This window comes from Sorex fumeus, unplaced genomic scaffold (assembly GCF_029834395.1).
Source record: "Sorex fumeus unplaced genomic scaffold, SorFum_2.1 ptg000008l, whole genome shotgun sequence".
Classification (NCBI taxonomy): domain Eukaryota; kingdom Metazoa; phylum Chordata; class Mammalia; order Eulipotyphla; family Soricidae; genus Sorex; species Sorex fumeus.
The window spans coordinates 10,867,369-10,883,549 of record NW_026606065.1 but is presented as its reverse complement, the minus strand read 5'-3'; the positions used below and the strand labels follow the sequence as shown (position 1 = coordinate 10,883,549).

The 16,181-nt window shown below is 39.5% G+C and overlaps 1 protein-coding gene and 1 non-coding gene across 2 annotated transcripts in view; both read left to right on the top strand.

The window, feature by feature from the left end:
• CD109 (CD109 molecule) overlaps nt 1–16,181 on the top strand; it is a 177,358-nt gene that overhangs the window by 87,091 nt on the left and 74,086 nt on the right. Inside the window, exons 7-10 of the mRNA XM_056109953.1 lie at nt 2,841–2,925; nt 14,196–14,292; nt 14,575–14,716; nt 15,593–15,702. Coding sequence (XP_055965928.1) covers nt 2,841–2,925; nt 14,196–14,292; nt 14,575–14,716; nt 15,593–15,702 — 434 coding nt within the window. The remainder of the gene's footprint in view (nt 1–2,840; nt 2,926–14,195; nt 14,293–14,574; nt 14,717–15,592; nt 15,703–16,181) is intronic.
• LOC130019458 (U6 spliceosomal RNA) lies at nt 9,959–10,064 on the top strand. Its single transcript, XR_008791787.1, has one exon. It is a non-coding gene; the product is annotated as a U6 spliceosomal RNA (small nuclear RNA).

Sequence of the window (16,181 nt, the reverse complement as noted above, 5' to 3'; positions counted from 1 at the left end):
TTATATCAATGGTACTCATATATATTCATTTTAGATATTATATGTTAATATCTAAAACTGGCCAAAAAGGGCTTTCTAACTTTGAAATTGCCTTTACGATCCAGTACCTGCCACAAGAGGAAAAGCATCATTACTCTGTCACCATATTTTAGTTAACTAGAAATCTTACCACACAAGTTTTTCTTCTGAGCAGATTGTAACAATAGACTGTTTGCAGATTTGCCTTTGATTATCTCAAAGGACATTGTGTATGGAGTCACACATGAGTGGAGAGGCCCCCAGGATGTGAATTTTATAATGAATTTGAGAAAACTTCTAGGGGAGGGCCTGTTCTAGAAACAGCCACACACCTGGAAATAGCACTGTCTGTCCTCCCATTGTTCATCGATTTGTTTGAGTGGGCACCAGTAACGTCTCCCTTGTGAGACTTGTTGTTACTGTTTTTGGTATATCGAATATGCCACGGGGAGCTTGCCAGGCTCTGCTGTGCCGGTGGGATACTCTCAGTAGCTTGCTGGGCTCTCCGAGAGGAGCGGAGGAATCGAACCTGGGTCATCCGTGTGCAAGGCAAACGTTCTACCTGCTGTGCTATAGCTCCAGTCCTTTTCATGATAAATGGGAATAAACTTTTGAATACTAAGAAACTGGTGGGGGCCAGGAATATAACTCCGTGGTAGAGCACAATGCCAAGTATGTGCAAGGATGAGTTGCATGGCCCTGGTGACCTGAGCTCCACATCAAACTGACTGAACTGTCAGGATTGCACCACAGGGCCAGGTATGGCTGGGTGCTGCCTCTATGAAAATAGCTTGCAACATTGCAACTCAGTGTGTGTGAACACTACCACCAATACCACTCTAGACACCCAAGTAAAGGAAAGGGAATGGGAGAAGTACAAAAGAAAAAACAAGATTTAAGGAACTTGAAGTCAACTTGTTTGCTCTGAACAAAAGAGCATCTGGTGCTTTAAGGTATATGGAAGCACTTTCTTCTTGGACTGGGGGAGAATTTAGGAATACATGTCTTGTGTGTATCAAAGCCCCATAATCCCAGGCATCATATGGCCTCTAAATAGTACCACATCCGCAGATTCCAATACTCACTGTACAGCTCAGTTGGCACAAGAAAGGCTCCCAGACTACCCCCAACCCACCCCCATCAAAAAAAAGTTGCTTTCAACCACAACACCCAATAAGAGAGAGAGAACAAAAGGGAATGCCCTGCCACAGAGGCAGGGTGGGATGGGGGGGATGGGGAGTGGGAGGGATACTGGGATCCGTGGTGGTGGGAAATGGGCACTGGTGGAGGGATGGGTATTTGATCATTGTATAATTGAAACCCAAGCACAAAAATTTGTAAGTCTACAACTGTACCTCATGATGTCTCACTAATAAAAACAAACAAACAAACAAAACTAATCAGAATGAGAAAAAAAGTTGCTTTCTTCTTAAAGTTTATGAATCTGAATGTGTTGTGAAAGCATTTCAAGGGCCAGAGAGTTGATAACTGAGGTTAAGGCACTTGTCTTGCATGTGGCTGACTGGGTTTGATCCCCCAGCACCACATATGGACCCCTGAGCACCACCAGGAAGGATCCCTGAGCACCACCAGGATTAAGCCCACACAACACTGGGCGTTATTCTCCAAACCAAAACCAAAAAGGCATTCCAAACTCAAAGCAGAGTATACTCTTGTGTCTTTCCTAATTGGTGAACCCAACAATTCTGAGAGTAAGGTCACAATTTAAAGAAAGCAGCAATTCCTAGCACCAGGGCCAAGAATAAAGAGGCTCAGTCTAGGCCTGTCTATTCTAAACCAAAACCTCAAATCTAAACTCTATACTTCATTTGGTAAAGAAACAAGTTTTGGGATGGGGAATCTCATACATTTAAGTCAAAACACTAATTTTTTAATAGAGACGGCAGTTATCCAGTCCATAAAGAAATGTAGTAATGCTATAACTGTAGACTTAGTGAAAAGCTGTAATATTTTCCTAATATCAGACTCCCAATAAGATAACTAATTTTTAATGCTGATTTATAGTTATCCTTTGTATTATCAGCAAGTCTGTAAAAGCAGATTTCTACAGAGAACCTTAACCAGTCAGCCTCTCTTATCATCTCCACATGGGGTGATTGTAGGATAACAATGGGTTTGTCCTTTCAGCCTTACCGCAGGGAAATTAGTTTACTTAAAGCAATGTCCTTTCTGTATGGGCACAGGAAGACAGTTAATATTATGCTTTGTAACTTGGGAGTTGATGGACTCCAATAATATTTACTCCTGGGCATCTGCTCTTGACTCAGTTGCCCTTAGTTCTTAGTACCCCAAAAGCAGGGTCCCGGCAAGGGACTGAATGGACCCAGGGCAAACTGTGAGCTACCCTGGCATCAAAATGGGCCAGGCCAAAGCGCCACAATACTCAATTATAAGTTGAGGACATGATCATGGACAAATGCTGTCATGATCCAAAAGTAACGACACCTGGTAATATGGAAATCTTTCAGCATGCACCAAATCCACACTGATGGAGGACAGTGGAATACAAATCTGGTCTTCTAGCACTAAGTTTCCTTGCATGAGTAATTTGGATCCCGCTTCTGCGAGACAAGTGTCCCTTAAAATGATCCCAGTGTGGCTGTCCCAGTGTTCCAGCCTCATAGTGGTTTTCAGTTTGGGAGAAAGGAAGTGCTTTTCATATGTGTGTTAATGTATATTTGAATCCTAATCAATGTAAGTTTGTAACATCAAATATAAACTCCTTTAGTCTCTTCTTCAAATTGCTAAACTGAATATGATAGCAAAATAGATTCTTTAAAATATTTACCTTTCTCCCCCAGTATTGCCAACATTTGAAGTGACTTTGAAGACTCCATTATACTTTTCTATGAATTCTAAGGATTTACATGGTACTGTCACAGCAAAGTAAGTATCATTTTTCTCTTCCTTCCTTCCTTCCTTCCTTCCTTCCTTCCTTCCTTCCTTCTTTCTTTCTTTTTTTTCTTTTGAGGCCGGGAGGAGCACCCAACAGTGCTCAGGGGCTGCTCTCACCCCTGTGTTTGGGGTCACTCCTGGAGACCACGTGTGCTGGGATTTGAACCTGGGCAGCCTGCCTGTGAATTATGCAATCCAGCCCTTTGAGTCAGCTCTCAGACCCTCATTTTTCTTTAAATGACTATGAACTGCTATGAACCGGTATTACAGGCAGCTCATTATATGCTCTAAGATATTAGTTCAATATTATGCTCGTTAAACTACCACAGTGAAGGAAATCAAGTATCTGTCACAAATAAGTGTGGAGCATGTTTGCATAGGGCTTTACTTCTCAAAGGAATCATTCCGACATTATTTCTAATAGGCCAGTGTTTTTCCAGAATGAATCAAGGGGCTTATATTACAGACTGTGTCAGATTAACAAAATAGTTACAGCTTTGCTTATTCCCCATGCAACTGACCTGATTCAAGACAGTTTACTTTTTCTTAAATCTTACTCTCCACTCCCCCCCCCCCCCCACCTTCCTGATCCCCCTCCTCAATAATGGGGATTGAACCATAGGGAAGGATTCAGTTGCTTTATTGCAATTTTGAATGCTCATAAGTCACATCCATCCATTTCAGTCTATGTGCAGGGAGACTTCCATCCGGCCTTATTGACCTAAAAGTCATAATTACTAGGTTTTTGAGATTTTGACCCATTGCCTTGAGCAGCACAGTATTTTCTTAAAAAAATTGGATCACTGTGAGATACAGATATAAAGCTTTCATGATTGAGTTTCAGTCATAAAATGATCGAACACCCATTCGCTACCAGTGTACATTTTCCACCACCAATGTTCCCAGAATCCCTTGTACCCCCTGCCTCTATGGCAAGCACTTTCCTTTTATCTCTCTCTCTACTTTTGGGAATTATGGTGGAATAGCACAGTATTTTGATTTGTTGATGCAGAGACCAGCAGCTCTCAAAAGTAGAAGGGAATTCCCTGCCACAGAGGCAGGGTGGGGTGGGGGGTGGGGGGTGGGAGGGATACTGGGATCCGTGGTGGTGGAAAATGGGCACTGGAGGAGGGATGGGTGTTTGATCCTTGTATAACTGAAACCCAAGCACAAAAATTTGTAAATCTACAACTGTACCTCATGGTGTTTCACTAGTAAAAATTAAAAAAAAAAAAAGAAAAAGAAAAAATAAAAGTAGAGGCCAAGGTTGCTTCCAAGAAATTTAAGAGCCAGGGGACAGAGTGCAGCAGGCACTGTATCTAAAATTAAAAATTCAACTTTGTAAATCAATTTAATTGATAATTAAAATTAATCAAACAATTAGTTTAATAGCATGAAAGGAAGTATTTTAAATTTAACACTTCCCTATTATTATTATTCATTGGATAATTAAAATAAAGTGACTTTAAATTTTCACCTGCTTTAAATATGGTCCACCTCAGCTTTATTCCCGAGCCCTGCCAGGAGTGACTTTTGAGCACAGAGTCAGGGGTAAGTCCTGAGCAGTATGGGGTATGGTCACAAAACAAAACAAATTCAAGGCAAGACTTTTTGTAGGTTGTCTCACAATGGAGACGTTACTGGGCCCGCTCGAGCAAATTGATGAACAACGGGAGGACAGTGCTACAGTACTACAGTAGTTTAGATGTGTCCGTGTTCACTCTTTGGCTTCTGAAATCAAATTGTTTTATAATTCTATTTGTAATAAGTGATAAAAGCTGGACCTCACTTCCCGGCTTTGTCATCATGAGATTCCTCCGCCAGTGAGGCCTGTGGCAATGGCAGAAGCCAGGCAGTGAGTGTCCTGGCAGAAGCTGTCCCCAGACCAAGCTGGCCTGGGGCCTCCTAGATTTTCTGTAATTACTATCCTGCCCTTCTTCCAAGCCAGAGACACACTCTGTCTGGGATTTATTTATTTATTTATTTTTGGTTTTTTTTTTTGGTCACACCCGGTGATGCAAAGGGGTTACTCCTGGCTCTGCACTCAGGAGTTACTCCTGGCGGTGCTCAGGGGACCATATGGGATGCTGGGAATCGAACCCGGGTCGACCGCGTGCAAGCCCTACCCGCTGTGATATCTCTCCAGCCCCTCTGTCTGGGATTTAAAAAGAAAAATTAAGGTTTCCTTCCCTTTGCACTATTGCAGTGACTCAGAGCAGTATCCTTGTTATTTGGCTTGCTGGGTTCACTCATCTCATTATGATTTTTCTCTCGGGTTGCTGGTGGACTTGGACCAGTGATGTAAGGCTGCTCACGCCCAGCAAGGCTGGGAAAAGGCCACCAGAGCCACAGTAGTGATGCTCGTGGGAGGACAGTCATGCAGGGTTGAGGATTGAACTTGGGGCCTTGTGTGTGCAAGACATTTGCTCCAGCTCTGTGCGCTGTCCTGCTGGCTCTGGTATGTCTGTTTTGGATAGTCTCTCTGTGATTTAAAGTCCTCGGATCTGGCAGTTCAGGTAGCGGTCCAGTCTGAGTTCTTCCCATCAAATCTCTTTCTTTTCCGGATGATGCTTGAGATGGTCCAAGGGGAGGTCCTCCCCAGGGTGTGAAAATCTTCATGACTCACCGGGCCACGGCTTAGGCCCCTTCCTCCAGAGGCTACGAATGTTCTCCCTTTAGCCTGGCTGTCCTGTGCTCTGCGGCTGCCAGCATGTTCCAGTCCCCTCTGCTTTTACTCTGACTGAGAATACACTGTACAGCTTTGCAACTAAGTGAGGCATTCTTTGGACCAGCAAGATCTTTTTTTTTTTTTTTGATATTTTAAAACTTTAAAAAATTTTATAAAGTAGTTCACAATATTTGATTACTACGTAATATTGAAACACCAATCCCACCACCTTTACACCTTCCCACCACCATATTTCGAATGTTTCCATCCCGAACCCCACCCCTGCCCCAAAAGCAGAACCAAAATAATATATTTTGTATTGTCCAGCAAGATCTTTAACCAGTTCTTAAAAATTGTCATGACACTGCTCTGTAAATACCCAGAAAAGATGGACGCGATGCTCTGCTGATAATGGTGATTCTGTGTCTGTTATGATGAACGTTAGGTCTCTTTTCAGAGATTAATCTCTCTCCTGTCAGGAGAATCCCTACGCCATTTCCTCTCTCACCTGTATCTCAGCTTCCTCCCTTTGCTATCTTTGACCTTAGGTTCTTTAGTGACATCTTTCAGTGTTTGAACATTCCTGTCACTAAAGAGCAAAACCTCCTGACTTCTCAACTCCTTCCAAGTGCTTCTCTATCTATTTCCAGCTACTTCGATTGCTCTATCTCTTCTAACCTCTTCCTGGTCAAGCTAGGATTGCAGTTTCCACATTCCATTCATTCTTCATCCCCTTGGAATTTCATCTTCGTGCTATCCTCAGCAGGTCATTGAAACAGCTTCCTCCGGGGAAGACCCTTCTTCCCTGTTAATCTTGAGAATATTTCTTTTAGATTTTTTCCTGCATCTGTATATATGTATAAAGTTTTATTATGGCCTTTTGATCTTCTCTGTAAAAATCATTTGTGATGCTTATTTGATACAAACAGTTTAATTATAAGAAAGATCAGCGCTCAGACACATTTTTTTTAGTTACTATTTTACATGTCACTGAACTGGAATGACCCATGGTGCAACCTTTCAGCCCTTCTCCACTTAAAGCCATCATTGATGTATGTTTTCAGCACTCCGTCATTGACCAATTCTGCTGCACTCAGCCTCTTGTCAATATAAAAAGTCCCCCTTGGGTCTGTGCCCCCTTGGGTCTCTTTCTGAATATTTCTTGTTCAGTTTTGCTCACAGTTCACCAGTGGTCTCATCTACTATTTGTTGAGTTATTTACTTGGAACAATACAATTCAATTACTATTCTCTCCCTCTCTTTCATTGAATCTGTAGCTTAGGACAAGTTTAAACCTAGACCCACAGCCTAAGAGTCAGCTTTCCAGAGTCTAAGTTTCTGTTTAATTTTTTGGGGGGGCCACATCTGGTTGTGCTCAGGGTGCATTCTTGGCTCTGTGCTCAGGGATCACTTCTGGTGCTTCTCATGTGTGGTACTGGAGATGAAATCCAGGGCAAACATCCTACCTACTTTACTATTTCTCTGGCCCTTCTACAATTAATTTTTTTGTTCTTTGCTGCATTGAACATTTGTTTGTTCTTTCCCATTTCTTTTCTGATTTTCCTCAGTTCCTTTTACTTAGTCCTTTGAGGCTCTTTGAAGTCAATTTTCTCCTGTCCATCCTTTAAGAGTTTATGTTTCATGATGGAGGGTCATGGATATTTTGATGGTGATAAATATAGTGTATGGTAACTACAACAGTGTGATAAACATTAACCCAATTGAAACCATATTACCTAAACTATAAAATTTAGAACAAAAGTTTATATTTGACCTTAGGAACAGTTAAGGGGCCTAGAGCACCTGCCTTGCAAGCATCTGGTCACGAGTTCAAATCCCTGGTGTCCAGCTGTTCAATGTGAAGTCCTTCAATGGTTCTGTTTGATCCTAGAAGCCATGCTGTCTGTAATTGGTGGTACCGTGAGCCATTTTTGCTGTACCACAGCCGGGCATGTGTAAGCAGCCCATGAGGGAGGGATGCCACCCCTGGTGAGCACCACCTCTAGAAAGCTGTGCCATGATTGGGAAGTACAACACTTGGTAAGGATACATGTAAGAACTGTAGTAATCCTGGTGAGCACCACACCATACACATGACTCATGTACTCCAAACTAGAGGGTGATTGGCAGTGAGCCCTGTTCTAGCATCACAACTAAAGGAATATAAATGTTGTGGGTACCATGGCCACGTGTGCAAGCACTGCAACCTGGTGGAATCCCTGATGAGCACCTCAGCCAGATGTATGTGCAGTTCCTGCTTCATCACGATGACATTAACACCAGCGAAGGGAAGGTGGGAAGGAGTAAAGAAAGTGAGAAGTGAATGCTCTGTAGAACTTCGTCTTTGGTTTGGTTCTCTCTTTTCCTTTGTGGATTTCCCTTTATCCAGGAATTTCCTCTCTATGCTCAGGATTCCTTGCTACTCCTCCAACAACTCTATGGTTTGAGACACTTGCCTGCTCACACATCTGTCTCAAGATCCAGACCCTCCTGTCTCATGTCCCACTGAGTCCCTCCTACTGGGTATTCCACAGTCCTTCAAACCCATCCCCTTCCCCAGACCTGTTTCTTCTCTGCATCCTTGTTTTGCCGAATTGAACTTCTGTTTCACTGCCCAAGTCTTCTCATCTCCTCAGTTCCATGTTAAATGAACATTCGATGCTCTTCTTCCTCCAGATCTAAATTTTCTCCCCAATCCAGCCACTTTCCTCATTGTCATTTTCATTTTTCCTCTCACATTTTATGTAATCACCGTGGTTTACAAAGTTTTTGATAATGATGAGTTACAGTCATTAATATTCCAACGAATATTCTGATCCAAGAATATTCGAATCTTACCACCTCTGTCACCTTCCCTCCACCATATTGTCTCCATCTTTCCATCTCCCCCTGTCTCAGGCCTGCAATAATTTTATGGTGCTTGTTTACCATTAAATGGCTAATGAAATGATCAAAAAATATTTCCTTAGAGAAAAATTGGTGAAAACTGTACCTCATCATGGGACTCACTGTCATTTTCTTGATTAAACCAACATTTTCTTTTTTTCCGTCTGCTGTTTTAAATATCTCTCTTAACTCCAGTTTTAATATATTGGAATTGTTTCTTTGCTCAGAATCCAGAATGTTTTCTTTTCTTTGACCAAAACGAGATTGGTCATTTTATCATTTTATGATTCGTTTGCCTGAAAGTTTTCAGACCATTGTTCCGTAGGCCAAGTTCAAATTTCTTAGTATGTTGTAGAATTCTTTTCTACTTTCATGTCTTTTGCAATATCCCATTAAACCCCTTCTGAATACTCGCTAACTCTGTTTTCTCAGAAGCACAGAATTTTTCTTGTTTTCTGAGAGTGTGTATCTTTTCTGACCGTTAGACGTTAGTCTAGGCAATTTCCAGACTTTATTTTTCGTCTTGAGTTCTTTATGCTTTATACATAGCTCTCATCACACAATTCTTCCATTTTAGATCAGTTTTTTTCTTTTAATTTTTATTAAGACACTGTGATTTACAAAGTTGTTCATAATAAAGTTTTTTCAGGCATACAAGGTTTCAACACCAATCCCACCATCAATGTTCCTTTACCTCCACCAATATCACCAGGGTCCCTCCGACCCTCCAGCCTGTCTCCTTGGTAGGCATTGTTAGAACAAATTTATTTCATATTATTTTCTCCAACAAAACTTAAAGGAATGGCAAGTGGTATTATCAGAAAACAAATCAGTGAGTCATTTGTGATGATTTGTTGCAATATGATTTTAACCTATATAAATATAGCACTGTAGCACTGTGGTCCCATTGTTCATCGATTTGCTCGAGCGGGCACCAGTTATGTCTCCATTGTGAGACTTGTTGTACTGTTTTTGGCATATTGAATATGCCATGGGGAGCTTGTCAGGCTCTGCCGTGTGGGAACCTATATAAATATAGGCATCACGAATCACGACGAATCACGACCATCCTGTTATTCGTCGATTGCCTCGAGCAGGCCCCAGTAACGTCTCCTTCATCTTAGCCCTGAGATTTTTAAGAAAGTGCTATATTCAAGGCTCTTTAGGAGAATGAGACCCATCATTGTTACTGGTATTTGGCATATTGGGTACGCCAGGGGGAGTTTGCCAGACTCTGCTGTGTGGGCAGGTTACATGCGGTAGCCTGCCAGTTTGTCCAAAGTAGGAATGAGATAATAAGATGTCATAATAAGATGTCAGTTGTGCACCTGGCTTTGGAATGTGGACCCAGCTAGTACTGGAATTCGGAGGATCTGGGTGGAGGATGCTCAGCCCCGATCAGAGTAGGCTTGGAGATCTCAGCCCCGGGACCCGCTTGCCTTTGTTCCTCTGTGAACACATTTAGTATATGTGTTCGCTTCGGCAGCACATATACTAAAATTGGAACGATACAGAGAAGATTAGCATGGCCCCTGCGCAAGGATGACACGCAAATATAGACATTAATATCATTAATACAACATAATATATGTATAATATACGGCTATTTTCATTTACATTGCTAAGCTTTCAACTCTGGCATCTAAACTATTTTGCCAAAGTGATAGTGTGTTACATAGCGTGCTTGCCTTGCATGTAACTGACCTGAGTTTGATACATGTCATCTCATATGGTCCCAAGAGCCTGCCAGAGTGATTCCTAAGTTAGAGCCAGGAGTCAGTCCTGAGCACTACTGGATATGGTCCCAAAACAAAACAAAAGATCACATTAAAATTTATTTTGAACTTGGATCTTATTGTGGCAATTATCATGTCTTCCCTATCATAAATAAAGGTTTATGTTTTTTTAATAAAAACTCTGGCTAATACAGTTTAGGCTTTCCATAAAATAGGAAAAACCTACATATGTAAAATTTAGTAAGAGTGATCCAGCCCAAATCTTTGCATTGTGTATCTTGTCTTGTTTAATGTTGTACTTTGGTGCCTAGTACACTACTAGCCATGGGGTAGCATGTAACATTTACTGAAGAACAAAATAAGCCATGTGACTTCTAGATTTCAGTTCTGACTGGTAAGTACACAGCAAAAGTCTTTCTACCCAATCAAAAGTCTCTGATTTTGGAGTTGTGTGGGTAATGGGTTTGGTCTGGACACTGAATTAAGGGATATAGTGTAGGACTGGAAATTCATTAGTTTCATGCTGTACTTGAAAGATGAATTCTGTTGTATTACCACTTAGATGGATGTTAATAAATTATAGGGATGATTTAAAATATATATTTCATCATTGTTATTTTAATCCTATGTTTGACTAGAGGATAAAGAATGCAGGTTACTCTTTTTGCTATTAGCCATGTATCTTATTAAGGCATAGTTAATATTCTAAGTATTGCTGGAGATTTCCCAGAGAAGTTTGTATCTTTTTAGTTAAAATTGTTTTTAACTGAGATTAATAAATACCTGCAATTATTAGCATCCATGTGATTATCTTCTCACTATTCTCACATCATTAGACTAAATAATAGACTCTTCCACGAACACAGTGGGTTCCAGAGGTTGTAAAGAAACTAGCATAACATATATCTTATTACTTCCATAATTTCTGAGAAAGCCAGATTTAAAACTATTATTTAATTGGATAAATTTATTGTTTGATAAGCTGAGACATTTGTATCTTGGAAATGATATAAAAGTAAGGTAACGACAACATGGAGCTTACCCTGATTTGATTCGACATACGATTCCCTGAGTATTGCCAGGAGTGATTTCTGAGCACAGAGCAAGAGTAAGCTCTGAGCACTTCTGGGTGTGCCCCCACACCCCCAAATAAAAAATTTAAGAGGTAGCAATAAACTGAATTACAGTGAAGTACAATGAAGGTTCAAAAGATAATTGTTGGGTACAGCTAGAGCAATAGCACAGCGGGTAGGGCGTTTGCCTTGCACGTGGTCTACCCAGGCTCGATTCCCAGCATCCTATATGGTCCCCTGAGCACTGCCAGGAGTGATTCCTGAGTGCAGAGCCAGAAGTAACCCCTGAGCATCGCCAGGTGTGACCCCAAAAACAAAAAAAAATAAAGATAATTGTTGGGTCCAGAACAATAGAATAGTGGGTAGGGAATTTGCCCTGCACACGGCCGAGCATCCCATATGGTCCCTGGAGCACTACCAGGAATGATTCTTGAATACAGAGTCAGGAGTAACTCCTGAACATCACTGGGTGTGACTCCCTACCACCCCTCCAAAAAAAGAGAATTGTTTTTCTAATGATATTCCCCCAGAATATTTTGATTTGTTTTTCATTTTTATTTTTTGTATCTTGAGATGCCATTTAAAAAAATTTGTTTTTTTGGGGTCAAATTATTTAAAACATAGTTTATCCCAAGGGCTTTCCAAATTCTACCTTAAATCTTAGTATCTTTATTCTACAATTTTGATCAACTGGGTAGTTGGAAAGCTAAATCTACTTCTCATTGAAGTCAAAATGAAAAATATTTGTGTCCGAGAATATTTTAAATTGTGTCTGAGTATTTAAGATCTCTGTGCTATCATGTGGTATAACTTGAATTATCGTGTTTTGATATTTATGTTATGCATTTTTTAATGTATAGACATTAGCAAGACATTACTGTATTAGGTTTTGAGGATTGTTTTGAATGGATGAATTGGATGCTAAGCTTGCTAGCCAGGCTTTCCAGTAATTTTACTGTTTTCATTTAGAAGGGTGGTGGATATGGAGTTGGACTTGTTTTAGTCTTTTAAACTAGGAAAAACATTTAAAACAGGCTCTGACAGAGGATAGGGAGGAAAATGACAGAGAGGAAAAGAAATCGAGGGGGGAGAAAGAAGATGAGAAAGGGAAGTAGCAGGCGAACAGGAATCTGGGGCTTCAGGCATGCTGATGGTGTGGGAGAGTGATGTGGCTTTGTAACCAAAGCAGAGACTCATTAATACTGAAAATATAAGATCTAAACTGCAACCATCAAACTTTGAAGTGTGCCGGTTAAGGCTGTAGGTGGGAGGGGGCAGGAGGGAATGTGGGTACAGTGGTGGTGGAAAGTTGACACTGGTGGTGGGATTTGTATTGGAATATTGTATGCCTAAGACTCAATTATCAATAACTTCGGAAAACACGGTTCTTTAATTAAATAAAAAAATTTTAAGAAGGCCCTTGCAGTAAAACAGTTCGTGAAACGATCTTTCTCCTTCACCTGGAGACTTTTCTATCATGAGATGGACTAAAATTAAAGCATAGAATGGGAAGTTGACACTGGTGGTGGGATTTGTGTTGGAATATTTTATGCCTAAGACTCAATTATCAATAACTTTGTAAAACATGGTTCTTTAATTAAATAAAAAATTTTTAAGAAGGCCCTTGCAGTAAAACAGTTTATGAAACGATCTTTCTCCTTCACCCGGAGACTTTTCTATCATGAGATGGAATAAAATTAAAGCATAGAATGCAAAGCAGATGATGAGCTTGGGCTTAAGTAGAGAACGACATAAAAATGTACATAAAATTTAATTTATAAAAGTTTACTCTTTTAATAGCTGAGATCAGCACCAGGAGGATTACTCCATAGCTTAGTGGCCAGTCGGGCATTCTAGAGGAAAGGGGAGCTCAGATAGAGAAGGGAACACCAAATAAAGGGTGTTTGGAGGACCCTCCCAGGAGGGAGCGGAGATGCATGTCGAAAGTGGACTATGGACTGAACATGTTTGCCACTCAATGCCTCTTTTGCAGACCACAACACCCAAAAGGAGAGAGAGAACACAGGGGATTGCCCTGCCACAGAGGCAGGGGGGGGGGATGGGGGAATGGGGGTGGGGGGGATATTATCCATGGTGGTGGAAAATGGGCACTGGTGGAGGGATGGGTATCTGATCATTGTATAATTGAAACCCAAGCACAAAAAATTGTAAATCTACAACTGTACCTCATGGTGTTTCACTAATAAAAAAAAAGTTTACTCTTTTAAGTTGTCCTATTGAAAATAGTATTGAACAGTCATAAGCACTTGTGGTTTCCTAGAAGATGTGTTCTAGTAAGTTCCGTGATGAATACTGAAGCATCTCCTAATAGCACTGTAGCACTGTCCTCTCGTTGTTCATCAATTTGCTTGAGCGGGCCCAGTAACATCTCCATTGTGAGACTTATTGTTATTGTGTTTTGGCATATTGGATATCTCCTAATAAGCCCATAATAATAGCCCTATCATCAGCCCTAATAATCAGTTTTAGCAACATTTAAAATATTTCAAAGGTAAAAATTTTCCTGGGCATGTTCAAGTTCCTTAGGGAGAAATTATTTAATAATCTTCAAAACTTTTGTATAGAAAGCTGTCACTTTAATTCAGACCAGATTTTCTCTGGAATCTTCTAGGTTGTTTATAGTCAGGATAAACTGTGCGTTATGACTCTTTGGCAGTCTAGTGGTCAAAACTCTCCATTTTGGAAAGTTAATTTCAAAGATCACTATTCAGTGAGGAGAATCCTTGCTGTGTTCAATTAAAAAAAGTTTTAAGTAAGAGTATTTAAAAATTTTAAAAAACAATAAGTTAGGTAGCCAGTGCACGCCATTAGATGTGATATTTTTCTTATGCTATTTTGACAATATCATTGAAAATGTAAAAAAATATTATTTTTTAGGTATACATATGGGAAACCAGTGAAAGGAGATGTGACACTTAGGTTTTCACCTTTATCCTTCTGGGGTGAGAAGAAAAATATTCACAAAATTTTAAAGGTAACATACAGATTTTATAATTTTTTGTGGGTAAAATTTTTGTTTACATTTTTGAAAAAATGAAATTTTTGTACTGATTAACAAAAATTGAGTGTAAGGTTAATCAAGGGCTTTAGAGTCTTGGACCATTGAGAATTTACTCGTTTATAGTGATTAAAATGGGACAGAGAGAGTCATTGTATTATTTTGTCTTAATAATGAGTTTTATTTGTATTTTATTTATACTACTTGAGTTATTAAAATAAAAAAATGAAATCTTTCTTTCTCTTTTAAACAAAACAGATAGATGGGTCTGCAAACTTCTCTTTTAGTGATAAAGAAATCAAAGAAGTAATGGATTTCTTGGATGAACGTTTAGAGTACACGCATGCATCTCCTTTTGGTCCAGTAGAAATTTTAGCGATAGTGACAGAATCACTCACAGGTTTGTATGTGTGGAAGTGGAGATAAAGTGATTTATGTGGTGCTTCACTGGTCTTTCCATTCATTTTGGTAGTGTTATTCTCCTCCAAAAGGTGCTATTTAGTGCTGAGATTATTATGTCTACTAAATAACCTTCTGGAACATTTTCATAATGAAGAGGAGAAATACATTTTGTATGAAATTTCAAAATGTGATAGGTTTTTTTTTTTTAAAACCCGTTTATACCATTTACGTTTGGCCTGAAAATTACATGGAAAACTAATCTTTTCAGATGATGATTGTTTTGGGGAATCACTTAAATATTCAATAATCTGTCCCCCACCCCCAGGTTTTTTTTTTTTTTTTTTTTTTTTGCGATAACTGGCTGTACTCAGGGTTTCCTCCTAGCTCTTTTCTCAGGGATCACTTGTGGTGGGACTGGGGACCATATGGGGTGTTGGGGATTGAACCCCGGTCACACAAGACAAGGGTCCTACTTGCCTTACTATCTTTCCATCCCTGAATACTCAGAAATCTTCTTTCTCTTTGACAGTTTTCTCTTTAACAATGAAACTAAAGGTTAGTTATTTGTATCTTAGTATTAGTGTCTCAAGAGTGTTGTTTTTTTCAATTAATTTTTAACTAATTCCCAAAGGAGCAAAAGATTATTCTGTTAGTGACTTTAATCTGCTGGAGCAAATGTGACTGAGGGAGTAACAGTGCTTTAAAGGCATCTGTAGAAGATGTGATAGAACAGTGTGTTTCTGTCAGTGGCCAAGTCAATGTTGAATGAGGTTGTATCCTGATGGGGTATATAACCAGGTAGAGAGATTTGTTGGATAGAAGCTATTGTTGAAATAATACCTTTGCTTTCTAAATGGTGCAATGTCCACAACAGGTATCTCAAGAAATGCAAGCTCCAATGTCTTTATTAAGCAACATGATTACATCATTGAATTTTTTGACTATCATACTGCCTTGAAGCCATCTCTTAACTTCACTGCCAATGTAAGTTGGCACATTTATAACAGTCTAAAGCAATAAATTCAGTACAATGGGAATCATGTTTTTAGTGTTTTTAAAAAATTTGAGCTAAAGGTAGGTTAATTTTCCTCTTCACATATATGAGACATACAGAATTGTTTCCAAATAACATCTAAAAATTAGTTTCTAACAAAAATATTTTCAACATTCTTGGCTGTACAATTTTAGTTTGACTTGTATTATCAAATTGGGGCTTTATTATTAATTAAAGAAATTAGATACTTGTCAGCAATTTTAATTTGATTTTATAATATGTAATACACAATACATAAACAAAGTTATGTTTTATAATATAAACAATATATTAAAAATCTATAAGCAAAGAGAGGAATATAGTGCTTGGACATAGTGGGTTTAGAAAGTGAAAAGGAAGAACTATTCAGAGATATTTAGTCTAGTAGAATTATGGTAGGAGGTATGAGTAGTTTACTAAGGTGGAGAGA